Genomic DNA, 19813 nt, shown 5'->3' with positions numbered 1-19813 from the left:
TACAACAAAAGTTGTCACAAAGCAGCTTTACAGAGAAAAACAGGTCCACACCTCTTATGAGAGGCACCACAGAGATGCCACTTTTTATGGTGACACAGTGGCAAATAAAAAAACTCCCTTTAATAGTAAGAAACCTTGGAAGGAACCAAGACTCAGTCAGAGGAACCCATCCTACTCTGGTTGACCTGCTCAGTACAATCAAATAACAAACAACAAACAAATAACAGAACAAAGAATTGATATGAACTATAGCTAATGTATCACGTACTAAATTATGAATATAAAAATATGATGGGCACAAACTATAGAGCTATGGCTGATATAGAAACAGATTCTGAGTGTGTTAATGTTGCTCAGTGCAGGGTTGCAGAGCCGGAGTACAACACAGAAGATATGAGAAAACATGCTTTAAAATGTCATTCTGTTTATCTTTGCTGGAATAGGTCAGTATATTAAGTTCAGTACATGGAAGTGAACCAGATAAACCAGGGACCACATATATTGTTGTCCCTTCTTTTAGAAGACAATTCAGTATAACCAGAAAACTGTATAAAACCGGCCAATTACAAAACCCTAAACTGTTAGCAATCATAAAAATGATAAACCCCACCCAGTAGAGAAATATGCAATCAAAGCTAAAAGAGTGAAACAGTAAATCAAGAGAATATCTCCAAAATAAAATGCTTATTTGTTTTACACATTTTTGCACATTTCTATGGTTCTATTCATGCAGTTATTCAAGCAATGTAGGTTCAGCTTCAGGGTTCAAATGATGGTGAAAACAATAACTGACAAAATATAGTTACATGGTTTTCATTGGACAGCTATAAAGTGTTGATGATACTGGAGAGCAGCTCATCCCTTACAGACTCATTTTTAAAAGAAGGTTTCTAATAAAGGGCATTGCAAATGTTTTTTTTTTCCTTCTGCTAATGGAAAGCTAATGTGTTGCAGCTTTTCCAACCAGGCGTGGTGAGTGGGAGAAAGGCTAAAAGCTGACTGGCTACAGTTGATTTCTTAAGCTAGCTTTTAGCATTACATGAGATTCCATCCTGTATTTTTCTAATGATATCATACCTGTACCCATCCAGAACATGCTATATTACATTACGTTACATTTAGCGGGTACTTTTATCCAAAGCGACTTACAAAAAATAGAAGTTCAAAGTAAAAAAAAAAATTCGGCAGGGCCTAAAGAAGACCAAAGGGAAATAGTGGGAAGACCAGCCATATTAAGCATGTGCCGAAAATGAGCCTTTTCCTGTAACCTCAGTAGCTCTCCAGTAGGGCTGCAACGATTAGTTGATATAAAAATCGACAATGTCAATTATTTAAATTTGTCGACTACAAATTGAATTGTCGACTAATCATTCATTTGTAACAGTACCGCATTACAAAAAGTGCTGGAGACAGAAGCGCAATGCTAGATGGGTAAATGGCTCACTCACACAGTTTACACTCAACAGATTACATATTTTCTAACTAAATATCAGTACTTTTCATGTTTAAACAACATCTAGACATTTAAATGCCTTTTAAATCTCATGTTCAGCTGTTTTTCTATTGGTTTTAAAGATGGATGCAGAAATATTTGTAGACTAATCGACTAATAGAAAAAAAAAAAAATCAGATTAGTTGACTTCCAAAAAAAACATGAGCTGCAGTCCTACTGTCCAGTGCTTAGATAGCACTGTTTAAATTAGTTTAGTTAAGGCTAGTGTGAATAAAGCTACACTGCTAAATCTCTTGCTTTTAATTTAGAGAACTTTATTTTGAGGTAGGAGTGTCTTTTCTCTTAATCTGCCTCCCTTTGTTCCTTCCTTCCTGTTCTTTTCTGCTTTTTATGACTGGTCTTGGCTTTAGCTGTTTCCCTTCTCCACACCCTGTTGTAAATCTTATTAATTAAATCTGGCTAAGTAAATCACAGGATTGAGTCTCTTACTATCCTTCACTCTCTCTCGCTCTCTCTTTCTTTCTTTCTTTCTCGCTCTCTCTCTCGCTCTCTCTCTCTCTACTTTTCTCTCTCTCTCTACTTTCCTCTCTCTACCTTTTTCTCTCTCTCCCACCTTCTCCCTCCCTCGCCTGCTATCAAGCTATGCAGCCACCCTTGCAGGCCGTAAATAAACGCTGAGCTATACCTTTTTCTGTTTGTCCCAGTTCACCGACACACACAGTTAAGGTGTGTGTGTGTGTGTTTTTACTTAAGTAGGCCATCTGTTGTTTGAATTACTTTGATGTTTTGACTGCATTAGCCTTAATGGCTTAGCGAGTTGTAGACTCTTCACAGTCTTATCCCACTTTAATGGTGCTGCTTAAAAAGGGAAGAAAACTAAATTCGGGACCATCAGTCTTTTTTCAGTAATCAAGTCTATTCTAAAAGACTCTAAAGTGGCCCAATCCACTACAAGCCTGCACACTGAACCCGTGCCCTCATCTTATCAACTTAAGAGTGCTGATCCTTAACGAGTGTATAATTACAGTACCTGGAGCTACGCCTGGAGTTTTCTCTGTATGAATTTCTAATAGTTTCTGTCTTTCTTTTTTCTCTTTATTCTCTTTTGTTCTCCTGCTCTCTGCCTGTATTTTTTTCTTCTTCTTTTTTTTCTTTTCTTCAGGCACCCTCACTCAGTTCACCCTGATTCTCTACGGCACTGCGTCCTCCTCCGGTGGCCCGTCCACTGCAGACTCCAGCCAGACCACGGATGGAAGTTGTAAGACCTACGACCTCAATCAGATATGTACAGGTGAGTGGCTGACCTCTGAGGAGACGCTGCCCCCTGCAGGCCCTTTCCTGCACCACAGGAACTAAATAATGCTGACTGGTTTACTGCGGGGCAGAGCACTACTTGTACTTGTTTATATGCCTGTGCCTACCAGCCTTAAAAAAAAAAGACTGACCGCATGAAAGCAACTCATCCAACTCTGGGATATACACTCCCCTAAAAAGTCCAAAAAGTTCATTAACATCACTATACCTTTTTTTTTTTTTAAACATTCTTCTTTTGTAATGTTTTTTTATGTTTCCAGGCTTTCACCCCAGCCTCTTTCAGTGGCTGTTTGTTTTGGGAGTTTACTCCCTCCAGTATCTTCTTTAACAGGTAAAATGCATGCTCTATAGGGGTTGAGTCATCTGTAGATTGGCCGGGCCAGTCTAAAACCTTCCACTTCTCACCCCTGATGAACTCTTTTGTAGTTTTGCAGTGCGGTTTGGGTTATTATTTACCTCGCTGCATGGTGAAAGATCTCCCAATCCCACATGTTTGGTTGCATCTTTCTTTAAATTGATAAATATTGTCTGTAGACTTCTGTAGAGTTCATTATTTTGCTGCCGCCATCATGCGTAAGAGATCATCAATGAAGATTAATGAGCCTGACTCAAATGAAAGCCCAATTCAAGACATTACATCCACCGTGTTTAACAGATTGGGATCATGAGCAGATAATTGATTTCTCCAAACTTTAGCATTTCCGTCATATTGGTAAAGGTTTATCTTTGTCTCATAGTCTCTGTAGTTCTTGTCAAATTCCCGCCTGACCTTCCTATTCTTCTTCCTAATTAGTGGTTTACATCTTCTGGAGAAGTATCTGTACTATACTTTTCTCTTTATCATCTGTAACTTAGTACACCAGTGATGACTTTCTTCTTCAGGAGATTCCAAATGGTTGTACTGGCAATGATCAATGTTGGTGCAATTGCTCTGATTGATTTTACATCTTCTCTCAGCTTCACTATTGCGCTTGTTTGTCACCCGTAAACAACACTCTTGTTTTCATTTCGTTTACACCTCTAACTATAATGACATACAGCCCTGGGAAAAAAAAATTAGACCACTTAAAATGATAAGTTTCTTTGAGTTTACCAAATTGGAAAACCACTTGAATATAATCAAGAGGAAGATGGATGATCACAAGCAATCAAACTAAGCTGAACTGCTTCAATTTTTGCACCAGGGGTGGCATAAAGTTATCCAAAATCAGTGTCTAAGTCTGGTGGAGGAAAACATGCCAAGATGCATGAAAACTGTGATTAAAATTCAAGGTTATTCCACCAAATATTGATTTCTGATCCCTTAAAACTTTTTTTTTATTTATTTGCATTATTTGAGGTCTGAAAGCTCTGCATCTTTTTGTTATTTCAGCCATTTCTCATTTTCTGCAAATAAATGCTCGAAGTGACAATATCTTTATTTGGAATTTGGGAGAAATGTTGTCTGTAGTTTATAGAATAAAACCACAATATTTATTTTACTCAAACATTTACCTACAAATAGCAAAATCAGAGAGTCTTTAGTGTATGTTAAATGGTAATTATATATTGTACTGTATATATTTGTAGTCAATATGTTGGATTTAGGAGAAGTGAACAAATGTGACTTTGACATTGGCCAAATTATATGAGTTGGGTATTGGGTGCCCAGTGCTGTTGACAACAACACTGTTTATCACAATCAGTTCTGGCACACTGTATTGATCAGAGAAAACAGTAATTCAGTAATTATCATCAAGGTAAAATTTGCAATTAATTATGATTCTGATTTGATGTGACATCATCCAGCACTACCTCAGACCTTAGAGGACTTCAGAGTTTGTGTAGACTTAAAACTTTTTGTACCAGCTGTGTGTTAGGCAGTGTGTTATATTGTGGTTTATTCATTCATTTATATAAATAATACATTTCAACCTTTTTTTTTATCAGTTAATTGTTAAAATTTCACACATTCTAAGGAACGGCTGTCATTTTTACATGGTAAAAAAAGAGTTAAATGTACTTATGAGGTTGCAAATTGACAGTGATATAAAAATGAAATGCATTCAAGCTGAAGGCACATTTAAACTGAGCAGCTGTTTTATTGTGCTTTTGATGGAGTATTTAATGATCACATCCTGTGCTTTTGTACTGTTAGTTGATGATCCCATCCTGGAAAAGAAAGAGTTTCCATTGCTGAATGCTGTAATGGCTGCAGTTGCCAAAGCTTTTGTTTGTGTACAGCAGCGTGGCTAAACCTGTGAGAGCACTAATGCCTGTAGAACTTTTTACTGCACCTCCTCTAGAGGACCCTTTCAGGAGTCATTTTAAGCCATTAGTGCTGCTCTTTACTGAGATTGGACTCAGATTTGGGATTTGAGATTGGCTTTTTTTCTCCTCTCTTTTCCCTTTGCCTGCTTTTTGTGTAAAGAAAATGTCCTGCTTTAGTCCTCCGCTAGTTTTGTAGTCAAGTCCGCTAGAGGAGAGTTAGAGTTAAGATTAACGTCCAATCCTATTTTTTTTCTTCTTCTTTTTAGAAGTGTAACTCTTCCTCTTGGGACAGAATCACAATAGCAAAACGGTAAAATCCTCCTCCTAAGAATTGGAATAGCATTTCAAGCATCTGCAGGTGACCCTACGTGTCTGATCTGATAGAAATGAAGCTTTAAAGTATAACAAACTAGCTGCTGGTTAACTAGTTAACTTTAGGGAATCATATGTCTTCATAAAAGGGGAAAGTTGTGGAGAAAGTACCATATTTTTTGCACTATAAGGCGCACTTTTAATCCTTTATTTTCCCAAAAATCGTCAGTACAATTTTTACTCAGCTGAAGTACAGCATTATACAGGGGTTTCAGTAAAAAATCTCCAGCACCGAGACTGGAGCAGTATTAGCATTAGCTGCTAAAAGCAACACTAGCTCTTTTAGAGCTTGTTTATAGGTTGAGTATATCGGAGTGTAGTCTTTGTGTATACCGTATTAAAACAAGATACATGGGAACACTTGAGTGTTATTTACTAGCGACTAGCGCTGCTAATCGCAGCTAGCGATTCAATACTGGAATTCTAAGCTTCTTTTTATTGTATTCTTATATAAAGAATTAAAAACATATTAGCCGCAATGTTCAAAGTGTGTGAAAAAAGTAGAGGCTTATAGCCCGGAAATTACAATAATCATATCAAACAGTATGAAGCGCATCGATAAAAAAATGAAAATGCACTTCTTGCTGAACAATGTTGCATAGTGTGCCCTTTGTTTTTTCATTTTTTGTCTTTGTCTTTACGTTTAAGTGTTAAAAAACCTTAAATTCAGGTTTTAAAGGGTTACGAAAAACCTGGAAAATAGCAGTTTTGGAAAAGTCATCTTAATTTGGTCATCTACAAATCTTTGTGTTTTAGTTTATCTATGGAGAAAATCTATTTGAGCTAACAAAATACATCAGCTATTAGCGTTAGTTCAGCAATTTAGCCCTAAACAATGGAGCTCTCAGGATCTGACACACATATTATTATGAAAGATTGTGTGTCAACATTTTATCTGGTTCATTTTAGACCTATATAAAAATAAATTTTGATTATAGTTTTATTTGATTTTTGGTTTTACTGTCCCTGTCTGCACTGATGTTTTAACAATTGTATGGCCATGAAAATTTGCCTTGAAGGCATGAAAAAATCATGGAAATGTATTCAGATAGTAGATTTGCACAGTATGTACAGTAGCAACATAGCACCTAGCAGTGCTAGCTCAGTATGGTATTTTATCCATTTATGCAGCTCTGCTGTTGACCCATATGCTCTCAACTGTGACCAACTCTGAGTTTCTCCTCACACGTTTGCTGACTGTACCTCCAGCCCTGGTGGGAGATATCGTCCTCTGAGGAAAGCCTCGCCGCGGACCCTTTTGATCTAGCGTCTGTATGCACCATCTGTAAGGCGAAGGTGCGCTAGGTGAACTCTGCTGTTCCCTGCTGAGAGATGTCTTCAGCTCTGTACAGCGCAGCTGGCATATGCTGCTTTTTACAGGGTGTGCTCTGGGGGAACTTGCAGTGCGTTCTCTAAGTAATTGGACAGTGACACAGTGTGTTTTTGGCTCTGGACTCGGATTTAAATTCGAAACAGCGACTGAAGATAAACTACAGCGTGTCACTTTTAATTTGAGAGGATTTACATCTCTATCGGCCGAACCGTACAGCCCTTATTTAATAGGCCCCAGTGGCTCATCTTGCTTTGCTGTTATTCTTTTTTTTTGCTTTTTGCTTTTTTTTGTATTTTGCCACTGAGTTTGATAGCAGACATGCTGTGGTGTTTTTTTTATATAAAGATTTATATAATTATTAAAACTCAGCATTTACTAATACAAGCTCTCTTGATTGTGTGCCATGCTGGGTTGCAGCACCAGATCATTTCCACGCACAACAGCCGGCCCAGCATTTGCACTGTCCTGACTGGACAGCGTATGCTTAGTATGGAAATAATATATTAATAAATATCTCTTTTGTCATATTTTGTATTATTATTTTTTACATAGTTTCTTTATTATTAAGCTGAGCCAGTTAACCCAATCACTCACTAGCCCTCCTCCCATCACTGGCAATGCTACAACACTTGAGGGCCCAGTTTTAACAATCTATAGCGTCATTTACGTATCGAGCAGCTTGATCAGGGCATTTTGATATGTCTTTGGTATCATAAGGGTGCAAAAAGGTACTAAATTTAACCTAAATTTAATCTAAATTTAACCTAAATTTAATCTAAATTTAATCTAAGTTTAAAGGTCTCCTTCCGCTAAAATCCACTTTTTCTTGTTCTTTGTAAAAAAATACTATAGGTCTCTTTGAGTTGTGTATGTATATACTACTTCAGTATATACAGTACATAGTAAAAGAAAACACTCAGAAATACAAGTTGATCAGAAAAATGTAAAATATTGACGTCAACCAATGACTTCATGGCCTCGCCCACCTCGGCTCAGGACCGCCCACAGGCGGAGCTTACAGCTTTTGTTTACAGAGCTAGTTAGCTTTAGCTATCTTGTGTAAATAACTGTAGGTTTCTGATCAGATCTCTCAATGATTCCACGATTTACCGAGACCTTAAATATACAAGTTAGCACAACTCGACAGAACACCGGTCAAAGGGGGCGCCATTCGCTGACTCTGGGTCTTCAGTGTGGTGAAACTGCCCAAGCACTGAATCATCAAGTCTGAAGTAAGAATTTAGAAGCGTAAGTTTAGCTGAAAGAAACGTTATCAGCGTCCCCGGCGGCGGGGAATCTGCACGGGGCAGTCTGAGCTTTCGGCTCTTGACGATTCTCGGCCATAGGGTGGGCAGTCTGAGGTCGACTCGTGGGGTTAACTTCACCTAGCACTCAGTGCTACATCTTTACAACTAAGGCTGTATCTCTGAAAACATTTAGCGTTTGAATTTTAGAGTTGTAAAATTGACTGTGGGGGGAGGCAGGCAAGCGTTCTCTGCCTCAGTGCTGTAAGCCAATCAGGGCACTTTTCCACCGCCATGGTGCCGGTGCTGGTGCCAGGTTCCCGAACGGTTCTTTGCGTTTCCACCGCAAAATCACAGGTTCATACATAGTGAGTGACTCCTTAAAGCAGTGGAAACACGGGCCGGTTCTTAAAAGGCTCGCAGGTTCGCAGGAACTGGCTCCGGCACCAGCACTTTTTTGGTAGAAAAGAGGTATCAGAAACCACAATTAGACTTTTTAAAATGAATGAAACAATGATGGAATGAGACCTTTAATCATGGATGTGTGTCTTATTGGCGTAACGTGAAATAAACCAATTAGTATGTCACTAGTCATTTCCTTTAAGAACCAGGTGTGCTCTGACTTTGGCGCTTTTTTTGAATATCTCAGCAGAGGATACTGACCTGCATGTTTATGCTGTGAAGGTGCGCCAGCAGCGAATTAAGGGAACAGCAATGTTATTTTATTCTTTATTCTGTTTATTGTTGAGTTAAAATGCGGGTTTGCGCATCTATGTGTGTGTGTGTGTGTGTGTGTGTGTGTGAGCTTAACAAGCGGGGGTGTATGTATCTATATGAATGGAGTTTGTGCGAATGCAACATCTCTTGGCAGCCAGTGCACTTAATGGAAAGCACCAGATCCCAAGCTCTGATACTTTAGCCAACAAATGCATGTGCGGGCCAACGTGACAATGGGAGAAATGAGACAAAGTGTGCAGTCTATACATCGTCTTACCTTCACCATCAGGAGCCAGACCTAGAGAAAGCATGTCCCATTGTAATCTCTCTCTGGGTCTGGCTGCTGATGCTGAATAATTTAATTTTTTAACGTTATAAACATCTATTTTTTTTGTACGGGATGTCCAGCTTCTTTTTATTTCTGCACATTTATAACAGGCTGCAAATTCTAACTCACACTTACATGAGGATTCCTCTGGGATTTTACATCCGAAGCCTCTCATTATGCTTCTCTCTGTGGCCAGCTGAGTTTTTCCCCTCACACTTCACCTCACTTTACCTTCCACCAGTGTTGGTGGGTGAAGCTTGCCTCTGCTGAAGCTTGCTGCAGAGCCTTTTGAACAGCCAGTCAGCAGGTTGGAGAGAAAACATCATCTCACAAAGAGAAAAGCTGCTGCCTCAAATCCACAGTGTAGTTTTATCCTCTGCTAAAGGTTTTACACTGATATTCCAGGAGTTATATGATGGTGTTATGTATACTGATCATGAAGTGTTGTGCCTTAGGGATGGCTTGGGAATGCTCACAGTTAGTAAACTTGTGTAAGTGGTGAGGTGTTATCTTGTGAGTGAGGTCCACAGTAGACAGCAGAGTGGGTGGTAATGATTGTGACTGGTAGCATCTGGCTAGAATTGTCCATGCAATTCTGGCCAGACTAGCAAGTTTGGCTGAAATCACACATCTAATCCACATTTAATGCAGGAGGTTAGTAGAGCATTCTCTAGTTTTCATTGGACATGGCAAAAGTCATGGGACCCAATACTAGTTCTTGTCCAATGACTGTATCAGTGTTTCTAATAAAGGCATATGAGGTTAAGTACGTCTCCAGACAGGCGAGGTGATTCAGCTGTTGTTGATTTGCTTTGGCAGGGAGCTTTGAAGTCTCCTGTTCTGCCAGATGGTGAATGAGGTCATCAATAGTCATGGAGTTACAATAGACGAGACATCAAGTATAAATAACCAAAGCGCAGTTGCCTACATTACATCAGCAAACAAGGGGCTCTCTTTCAGCCTTCAGACTTTTACTATGCTGGTGGTGGTTGTCGGCTGTGCATTTATTGTGTTCACCTTTGTGGATGAGTTTGTGTTGCTCCCATGATATCCCAAGCTGACAAAAAAAAACACTTTGTCTTACATGGAGAAACATGAGAACAGGACTTTATCTGAGGAGCTCCTGCTGCTGTTCCCCGCTGTTTTTATCCGAGTAAAATAGAAAAACAACAGGACACAGCAATTATTTCTTTAGAAAAGAGACGAATGGAATTACGCAATCAATCCACAGCTCAGAGAAAAGTTCCTACTATCTACCTGGGTGCAGAATCATTTTATTCAGCCCAAGTGATAAAACTCAATAAACTCTGGATATGAGGTGCAAAAAAACTTCATGAGCAGTAACTGTAGCTCTTTTAAATAAATTAATACTGTAGCGTGAAGGATATTTTTAATGCATAATAAATTAAATTTATTTGTTGACTGGAGAATTAGAGGGAATAGTGTTCACCTTTGTGGATGTATGTGTTGCTCCAGCTGAGGTGCCTCAACCTGACCAGGCCAAATTGTAGCGGCTAGCGGCTAATGCTAATGCTACTTTAGCCCCGGTGCTAGAGAACTAAACTGAAACTCCTGTATAACGCAGCACTTCAGTAGAGTAAGTTTACTGCTCCTTAATACCTGACTGGTAGAATTCATACATAAGGCACACCGGATTAAAAGGCGCACTGGCGATTTTTTGGTAAATTAAAGGATTTCAAGTGTGAACACTTGTGTGAATACTTTTCTATCACCCCCTTAACGCCACACTATGTCCCCCAGTTTGAAAACCACTGGTCTAGGTGGTTTAGGATTTTACAGTCGATCATGCCTGCAAGCAGTTACACAGGACACAGGTGCTTTTCTAGCCTAAACCATGTAGAACGGTTCCTGTAATGGGGAACGTATCTGACACTGACCATCTTCGCCTTGACTGTACAGGTGTGATAACGGGTAACTCTGGATACTGTCCCTATGATGACCCTAATGTCTGATGAGCAGATTTGCTCCAATACAGTATCAGAAAAGAAAAGAAAAGAAAAGGTTTGAAAGTTCACTAATGATTAACATCAATTTCCCTTTTCTCTCTGCAGAATGCAACCCAGGCTTCTACCTGTTCCAGAAGGGCTGTGTGCAGGAATGTCCCACAGGCTACGCGCCGGTAACCACCTCCTCAAACCCCTTCGACAACAAGGTGAATTCCGTCCTCCACCCCATCTGCCTGTCCTGCCACTCCCTCTGCCTGACCTGCAGCGGCACAGGCCCGCAGGACTGCCTCTCCTGCCCCCCTCACAGCCACCTGGACCCCGTCAGCAACACCTGCCTGCACCAGAACCAGATCCAGCGCGAGTCGCCCGACGGCGGCCTGGATCAGCAGGTCACGGGGGTCTTGTCCGGGATCCTCCGATCGCAGCACTCTTCCAGCCTGCCTGCCGTCATGGCAGTGCTCAGCTGTGCCTTCATCATGGCCACCTTCGTGGGTGTGTTCGGACTGCTCCAGTGGCGTTCCCGCGGCCTGAACAAACTGTACTCAACCGACACCAGACCGGGATCCATCATGCGCTCGGGATTCGGCCTGGGCCACAGCGGAATCGTGTCCTACAAGGGCATCCCTAGCGTGTGGCACGAGGACGGCTTCAACTCGGAGTCCGACAACGACGAGTTTGATGTACACAACGAGAGGACTGCCTTTATCAAAACACAAAGTGCTCTTTAACCCTTTCCCAACCACCCAGTTTCCCTTCTAGCCTCTCCTTGACAACAACTTTGGCTGTCCCACCTTTCCTTACCTTTTTCTTTACTACTTTTTTACGTAGTCACGGTCACAGTTTTCCTTCACGGGTTTGACTCTCCTGCTTTTTTTTTTTTTTAATCGTGGTGCACTGACCTGACATTTCCCAGCAAGCATTACATGTTTTATGGTTAGCATTTGTGCTGTTCAAAAAGGAAGATCAAAAAGACCAAAAGAACCAGAGTGGCTAGATGTTCTTTAAAACATGTCCAGTCTTGATTCAGTATCTGTGGAAGAATGACAAAGCCAATTTAAGAGAGAGAGAGAAAGAAAAAGTAAGAGACACGCCATCCTAATGCTGGTTGGTGTTTGTTGGTAAATGTTGAGTCAGTGCTCTCTCTGGGCTTCTAGGTTCGGGGTTTGATCTTGCTATTTATTACTTTTCTTTGTTTTGTTTTTTTTCTCTTTCTATTATTTTTGGTGAGCTGAGCTGAACAGAAGGTCAGGACCGCTCTGAGTTCCACACCTGTTCCCACCCACCTTTACTCTAATCACCTGTCCGGCTCACTCGTCTGTGCCTCTCTATGTAAGCCTCCAACACTTGAATGGCTGGAATAAAAGTAACTGGGAAGAGTCGCAGGTTGTTGCAGTTCGCCAGCAGGGCTCTTAAAAAAAAAAAAAAAAAAAAAGAGACAAAAAAAACACAATAAACACATGATGGTTGGTTAGTGTCCCCTCCTTCTTCATTTAAATTTAGCCCCATTGCCCAATGAGATTAAAGATAAGAGAATTAACTTTCTTATTAACGTCATAACTGGGGGAATAAAAGGGTGCCGAGTGAAGTTGTTGATAAGTTAATCAGAGGTGATTCATTTATAGTGAAATGTATCACAGGTGATTCAGTTCTAGTGATATGAATCACAGTAGTGGGGCATATTTCCTGAATTGGATCTTAAGTCTTGCCTATGCTGAGGGTCTTTCTTCTTCTTTTTTCTTTTTTAAAACGTTCATTCTTTTGCAATTCGTACAATTTGTAGTCTTCATGAGATTGGCATGCATGTCACACTCACACGGAAATCTAGCACAGAGTCTGAGTGTGATGCTCCCACAGAGCATTTTAAATGCTGATCTCTTGTGAGTTTTATTTTTTTTCTTCTTTGCTTTTTTTCTTAATATGCTGAAGGCAGTTTAAACTGCAGTAACCTCATGCTCTCTCACTGACTCCCTGTAAGGGAGTTGTCTCCGTTCACTCTGGCAGCCGCTCCGAGCTCATTCGCCAGCGTTGCTCAGAGCTGAAGACTTTTGCAATTCCTATTTTGCTGGTAAAGCTTTGGGGGAAAGTAGGAGAGTGTAGAAGAATTAAAACACTAGCAGAGCTGACAGAGTTCGCCTGGAGGAGATTGAGATGTTGAGATGAGGCACTTTACAGTCTTTACTTTTCTATTCCTTTTTAAGTTTGTTTGATAGACATGCTGAGATTTTTTTCTTATGGGGGAGGGATTTTCTTTAGTTTTAAGTGTTTAAGTGACTTTTTATGCGAAGAACTACAAGGGCTTTAGTGAAGCTTTGACTATATTTGGACATTTTTAATGCAGCTGTTTGGAGATGAGCGAAGAGATTATCACTTTAGATCTGGGTGGATAAGTGGAATGAATTCATTTGTCATGTTCATAATACTCATCATCTCTGTTTCAGTTGCTGTGTTTTTGATCAAGGTATTGGGGGGTACTCTCAAACAGAGTAAAAACCTTTTCACACAGTGTCTTTTTTTTTTTTTAAACAAAGCGAAACCACCAATTTTGAATATTTTGTAGGCTGGCAAGAGCTTATTAGTGATAGAACCTACTGTATTTTTCGCACTATAAGGCTCACCGGATTATAAGATGCACTATCAATGAGCGTCTATTTTCTGGTCTATTTTTTATACATAAGGCGCACTGAATTATAAGGCACATTATGCGACACTAGTAAGGAATATGAGTGTCGCCATGTTTTCCTTCTAATTCAGCGGGTCTGGCTTCTGGGTATTGGTGGTGGGTTATCGAAGTTGAGTAAAGCTAAGCTAATTAAACAAAACTGTAATTCTAAAACAAAAAATCATTTTCAGTCAAACAAGCACCGGATGTTATTCTACGCAGATTTCTCTCTTTAAACGGTTTATTTGGGTGAGTAAAGCGCTTTCGTTTACTTACAGTAAGCTTAGATTTCAAGATTTACACTAAGGCTGGGTGCAGCACCATTAGCATTAGCAGCTAACTGCTAGCACTACGACCACGCTACACTAAGAAACCCTGATTGTTCTGGTAAGACAGGGCGATTCTAGCCAGAGGTTTGTTCCACGTAGCTTGTTTTAACATAGTAAATGTGCAGACTACAGTTTGATATACTCACCTCTGAATGTCGAAAGAGTTAGCAATTAGCGCAGTTAGCGGCTAATGTTAATACTGCTCCAGCTTCGGTGCTAAAGAGAAACTTCACTAAAACTCCTTTTTAATTCTGCACTTCTGCGGAGTGGCTTTACTGCTCTTTAAGACCTGAGTGGTAGAATTCATAAATATGGCGCACCGGTTTGTAAGGTGTACTGATGTTTTTGGGGAAAATTAAAGGATTTGAAGTTCGTCTTATAGTTCGAAAAATAGTGGCTTGGTGATTAGCATGTTCACTTTTCAGCACTAGTTTCCTGATCTAGGTGGAGGTTCCATGTTTTCCCTGTGTCAAACATGTATATCAAGCTCTTCTTCTACCATATTGTGGCTATTTTATTTGATCTGCAGCCTTAAATACGAAGCTATGATTGGTCGTTCTGATTTTAACGCATCCAACAATGGCGAAAAAAAAAATTAACAGGTTTTTATTAAAAAAAAATGTCGCAGTCAGTCAGTCTCAGACATGAATGTAACACTTATATATAGCACATTTTTGGACACCCAATAATGCTGTATTATCACATTTTACACGCAACCATTTCTCTAAGCTCTCTTTCATGCGCACACACACCGAGTGTCAGCCAATCGTGAACAGCATACTCTGAAATGGAAACAACTGTCCCTGGAAGAAATTCATGGGAGCAGAAACGGAGATAACATGGAAACTCCTCACAGATAGGGACTTGAACCCAGGACTTCAGCGCTGGGAGGTGACTGCTAACCACTAACCACTGTTCGTTTTCAAAAAAAAAAAAAAAAAAATTCATCATACTCTATGTGAAAAGGCCTTAAACAGCAAATGCCTGATATATGGATGAGATGCGTTTGCTCATAGAAAACCAATGTATAAAGACACGCAAGTTTTCTATACAGTTTGTTTTATAGTTTTACTGCATTCATTCATCCATTCACTCATTTAACAGTAGCATAACGTCTTCTAGCAGCATTACACTAAGAGCAGTCTACAGGTCTACAGTGAAGGTCTGAAGGTCTCACACTTCTCTCCAATAAGCATTTAGATGTGTGTTTTTCAGTCCTAGATGCTCTAAAACACTGTCTTCTCTCTCTACACACACAGTCTGCTGTTGAGGAGGGCGATACTACAATATAAAATTTTCACAATGCTGTTATTGTTGTGAAGGAGCCGCGGCTGCCGTCTCCGCTGCTGGTGCTGTCGCTGGGCTCAGACTATATAGCATATTAAACAGCGGTCGTGTCACATGACATAACCGCCATCTTTTAAATAGTATACCATCAATCATTTTCTGTCATGATTCAGTTTTATTTATTGCTTTATTTTTATCTTCCTGGGCTGTGTTTGTGTGCTCAACCTTAATTATAGTGCCAAGGTTGGTGGAGCGGCTGGGTTTCATAAGTCCATATCTACACATATTTATGGCAGTTAAATATCTTGACTTAATAAATAGTGTGTTTATTAAATATTTGCGGTTTAGGGAATAGGGAATATGGCCTTTCCCTATCTTTTAAAAGCTGAGATGATTCAATCCTGCCTTGGGAAGATTTATTGAATTTATTGATTTTATTGATTAATTGAACCTTCAGAATGGTTTACTCTTTTATGATTTTTAAAATGTTTATTTTTTTTTCTTTTCTTACCTCAAATGATTTTTTTCATATCTTAATTTAAATTTGTATGTTTTTGGAAGGCAATTTTGATCCTTTTTTTAATGTAAATTTATATGTGTGTATATATATATATATATATTCACTTCCTTTCTCGTATTTTCTTTATTCTTTTGCTGTTGTTTTTTTTTTCTTTTTTTCTAATGTCATTATTTGTCCCTTTTCAGCATATGTTAACTCAGACCTATATACAGACCATGTGACTGTACTTTATAGAGATCAGAAAAGAAGTCTGAGCTGAATCCATACGAAGTAAATATAAAAAGAAAGAACCAAAAATTTGATAATTATATATAACTTGTGTTTTACACCTATGCCAGAATGAATCCTCCTGCATTGATGATATAGTCCATGACATCATCGCTAGGTCACAGAGTAGAATTCAGTTTATAAATAGGTATTAAAATGGAAATATCAAGGCTTATAAAGCTCATCAATCCTCAGCTTTCTAAATTTACCTCTAAAGCTTTTTGAATTTTTATACGCAAACAAATTTAGTAAAATTCTTGATTACAAAATAATGCATGAAACATTATTCTAATATTAATTGGGTTACTGGGTAACTGGGTTTTTTCCATCCTGACAGGATAAAGATAGACTATAATACTACTACATTCTACTGTATGATAAGTAAAGCTTATAAAATAGGCCTGTTAAGCCTCTGTTGTTCGCCAGGGGGCGCTATTGGAAAGTCTTTCCATAGTCTCTAACTTTTTAAAATAATGCAGCCAATAAACAGCATGAGAGAGTCCTACTGTTAATATCATCAGAGTCTTAGTAAAGTGCAAACATCAGCCTTTATAGAAACCAGGCTAGAATAGAACATCAGGTCAGAACTCCAGAAATTTAACTCCAACTCAACTCTGACTCGCCTCTCCTCGTATTAGAAAGCTGTTCTGGTTCTGTTCTTGGGTTGTGTGTTCTGGACTAGAGCTTTAGATCTGGCCCAAAAAATCTGTTAAAAAATGTTCTGCCTGAGCCCGACCCAGCACATCATTATGAGCTCGAGCCCGATTTAAACCCCACATTTTTTTAGTAAGTAGAGCGTTAAAACTGAGCTTCAGGCTGTTTAAATGAGCAGAATCTGTTCAGAATGATGTTAATTAACATTGCAACACTGAAGAAGCATAGACCTGGTATTTATAAAAATGTTTATAAGAACAGCTGCACACAGCACTGCAAGTCACTTCTAACATTCTAACTTGTGCACCTTTTTTAAACACAGTTTGATTTGTGACTTTGCTGTATTGTGATGATCAAACCATAGCTTTATATAAAATAAAATTAGCATAAAAAAATCACCAGACCATTTTTCTCAAACTGGCCAGAGAAAAGTGGTGGGAAATCTCGGCCCAGCCCGAGTTCAGGTCGAGCATCGGGTCGGGCTCAGGCAGAGAATCTAAACTCTATGCTGGACTATGGAGGAAATTATGTTGCTAAATTTAGTGTTTGTAGGACTGTGGAGCTTAGAGTGAGCATAAATATTTCAATCTGAATTTTGTATATTTTAATTAAAATTGACCTGTTTTTGAATAAACTTAAAATGTTGAAGGGAGTAATTGATAAATTCACTGTTTAAAACTGTGTTAAAATAAACTTGGTGAAATGTGTTGTTAAAAAAAAAACTTTTTAAAATATAAATAATAATATTCTAAGATTTAAAAAATTCAGTTGCATACATTTTCAGATTTTTAGATCATATAGAGTTGAATTTATGGATCTGCATTTTATAATCTAAAAAAAAAATCGTAATTCTTCTGAATATTTACATGTACCACTATTTTATTTTACTGTTCAAATGTATACATTACACCAATTCCTTTTTTTTAGTGAAAATAGTTAATTCAAACATACAAAATTCAGATTCAAATACTTATGTCACCTATAGAACCTGATCTTAGAACTTGTAGAATAAAATTTGTACTTGGATTTTGCATTTAATAATTTAAGAAATAACTGAGAAATAAAATTTGGCACAACTTTACATCTAAAAAAAGTCACTTCACACTAGACTTGCAAATGAAGCACTTCCTGCTCCTCTCTGCTGACAACTTTTATGGAGATGCGGATTTCATTTTCCAGCAGGACTTGGCACACTGCCCACACTGCCAAAAGTACCAATTGGTCTTATTTAATATTCTAATCTTCTGAGACACTGATTTTTGGGTTTTAATTGGCTGAAGCCACAATCAACAATAAAAGAAATAAACGCTTAAAATAGATCACTCTGTGTGTAATACGTCTCTATATTATGAGTTTCACATTTTGAACTGAATTAATTAAATAAAGTAACTTTTTAATGATATGCTAATTTGTTGAGATGCAGTAGTTCGTACACCAGTTCAAAGCTATAAACTACTATAGTTTACAAGTTCTCACATAAAAAAATAAAAAATAAAATGGAAGTACAGGCTGTATTCTACAAGTTTTTAGATCAGGTCCTACAAATACTGAATCTTTTCAACATTATTGTACAGCAGTGGTAAATGTTGTGCACAGTGTGAAGAGCTGCTACAAAAACTAATGCCATAAAAGACCCACTTTTGTAAAAGTCATGAGTGTGAAGAATCTTTCCATCAGCTTGTGCAAATTTTAAAAAGGCTCTTTACACACACACACACACACACACACACACACATCCTTCACACTTTCACAAAAGTGTATCTTATATGGCATTTCTTTTAAACCCTCTGTAGCACCTTTATTTTCAGAGTGTGTTTTTTTGCACAGTGTGATACAGAGCTGGCTCATACGGGTTAGCTGGAGTATTTCTTTTACAATGATTGTGATTGGGCCGTTTTTTTTATTCAAAAGGTCAATATATCTCAAGCTAGTCCTAGATTACTCCCAATCCACCCCTCAAATCCCCTTCCCCCCTCAAACCGGCCCATCCTTACTCTTACTCTTCCATGCTTCCAGCTCACAGCATGTGCACAGTGTATTGGTGCACACAGTCAGTGCTGGTGTAGTCAGACTAGTGTAAACTCCTGTTCAGAACAGGAACCTGAGGTTCTAGATGACGGATGCTTTGCTCCAAAGGGCTGAATGTCTGCTTTTGTCTCTTTTTCTCCTCCTCCTCTGAGAAGATAAGGGGGGTCCATCTTTGAGTTTCACTCACATCAAGCCTTTTTGGACATTGCTGGACATTTTGGACTCCGCCCAATTCCAACAACTCTGAATCGTTCCGTCGTCCGACGACTGCAGCAGCTAGTACCTTAGTAACAGAGACGTACGGTTTGAAAGACTGTAGTATATAACTGAGACAGGACAATGACGTTAATATAAAATAAGGCCTATTTTTGTGGATTGTCATACATGTAATTTAAAGATTTTGCCTTTTTTTATTTTTTCTCCTTTATTATTTAATTGATGTCAATACGCAGATTATAGATTCTACAAAAATAAAGATCTATGCAAAGTTCTTCATTTCGTCTCCTTTGCTTACTTTGGTTGTTATAAATGGGTTAATAAATGTTTAATGCGTGGTCTAAAGTGCTGCCACTAAGATCAGGACATTGCTGGTTCGAATCCCAGTCATGCAGCTTGCTGTCAGCTGCTAGAGTCTGAGAGAGCACAATTGGCCATGCTCTCTCTGGGTGGGTGGATGGCGCTCTTTCCTCTCATCTCTCTAAAAGGTGATGTCGATCAGCACAAGGCAAAAGTGGGTCCAACTCGGTACTAGCAAGGTGTACCTAATAAAGTGGCAGATGAGTGTGTATATATATTTTTTTTTTCTTTTTTTTTTTCTTTTCTTAAAGTTTTGAAGATTTATGCATTTCAGTTACTATTTAGTTTTCATAAACTAATAATTCCTTTTCCACCTTGTCATGTTTAAGAAAAAAAATAACTTTTTTATTTTCAATATTTATCACATTGCCTACTTATTATTTTGCTTGTCTAAAGCCTAAGCTGTCCTCTCTGTAGTGGGAAAATATCATTACAATAATTGCTTAAAATAAAAATGTATCTTTGAATCCGAGCAAGATGACCAGGAATAATTTAAAATGCCTACCAAAAAGAGG

At 38.7% G+C, this 19813-nt stretch overlaps 1 protein-coding gene across 7 annotated transcripts in view; it reads left to right on the top strand.

Moving 5' to 3' along the window:
• furina (furin (paired basic amino acid cleaving enzyme) a) overlaps positions 1–19212 on the top strand; it is a 183124-nt gene extending 163912 nt beyond the window's left edge. For all 7 annotated transcript variants that reach the window (XM_022669588.2, XM_022669584.2, XM_022669590.2 and 4 more), the window contains exons 15-16: positions 2616–2744; positions 11084–19212. In XM_022669588.2, the coding sequence (XP_022525309.1) occupies positions 2616–2744; positions 11084–11706 (752 nt within the window). In that variant the 3' untranslated portion in view covers positions 11707–19212. The remainder of the gene's footprint in view (positions 1–2615; positions 2745–11083) is intronic.
• The last annotated feature ends 601 nt before the right edge of the window (positions 19213–19813 follow it).

Source organism: Astyanax mexicanus, chromosome 16 (genome assembly GCF_023375975.1).
Source record: "Astyanax mexicanus isolate ESR-SI-001 chromosome 16, AstMex3_surface, whole genome shotgun sequence".
NCBI lineage: Eukaryota > Metazoa > Chordata > Actinopteri > Characiformes > Acestrorhamphidae > Astyanax > Astyanax mexicanus.
The sequence above is the reverse complement of the archived record's forward strand: the minus strand, read 5'-3'. Positions and strand labels throughout refer to the sequence as shown.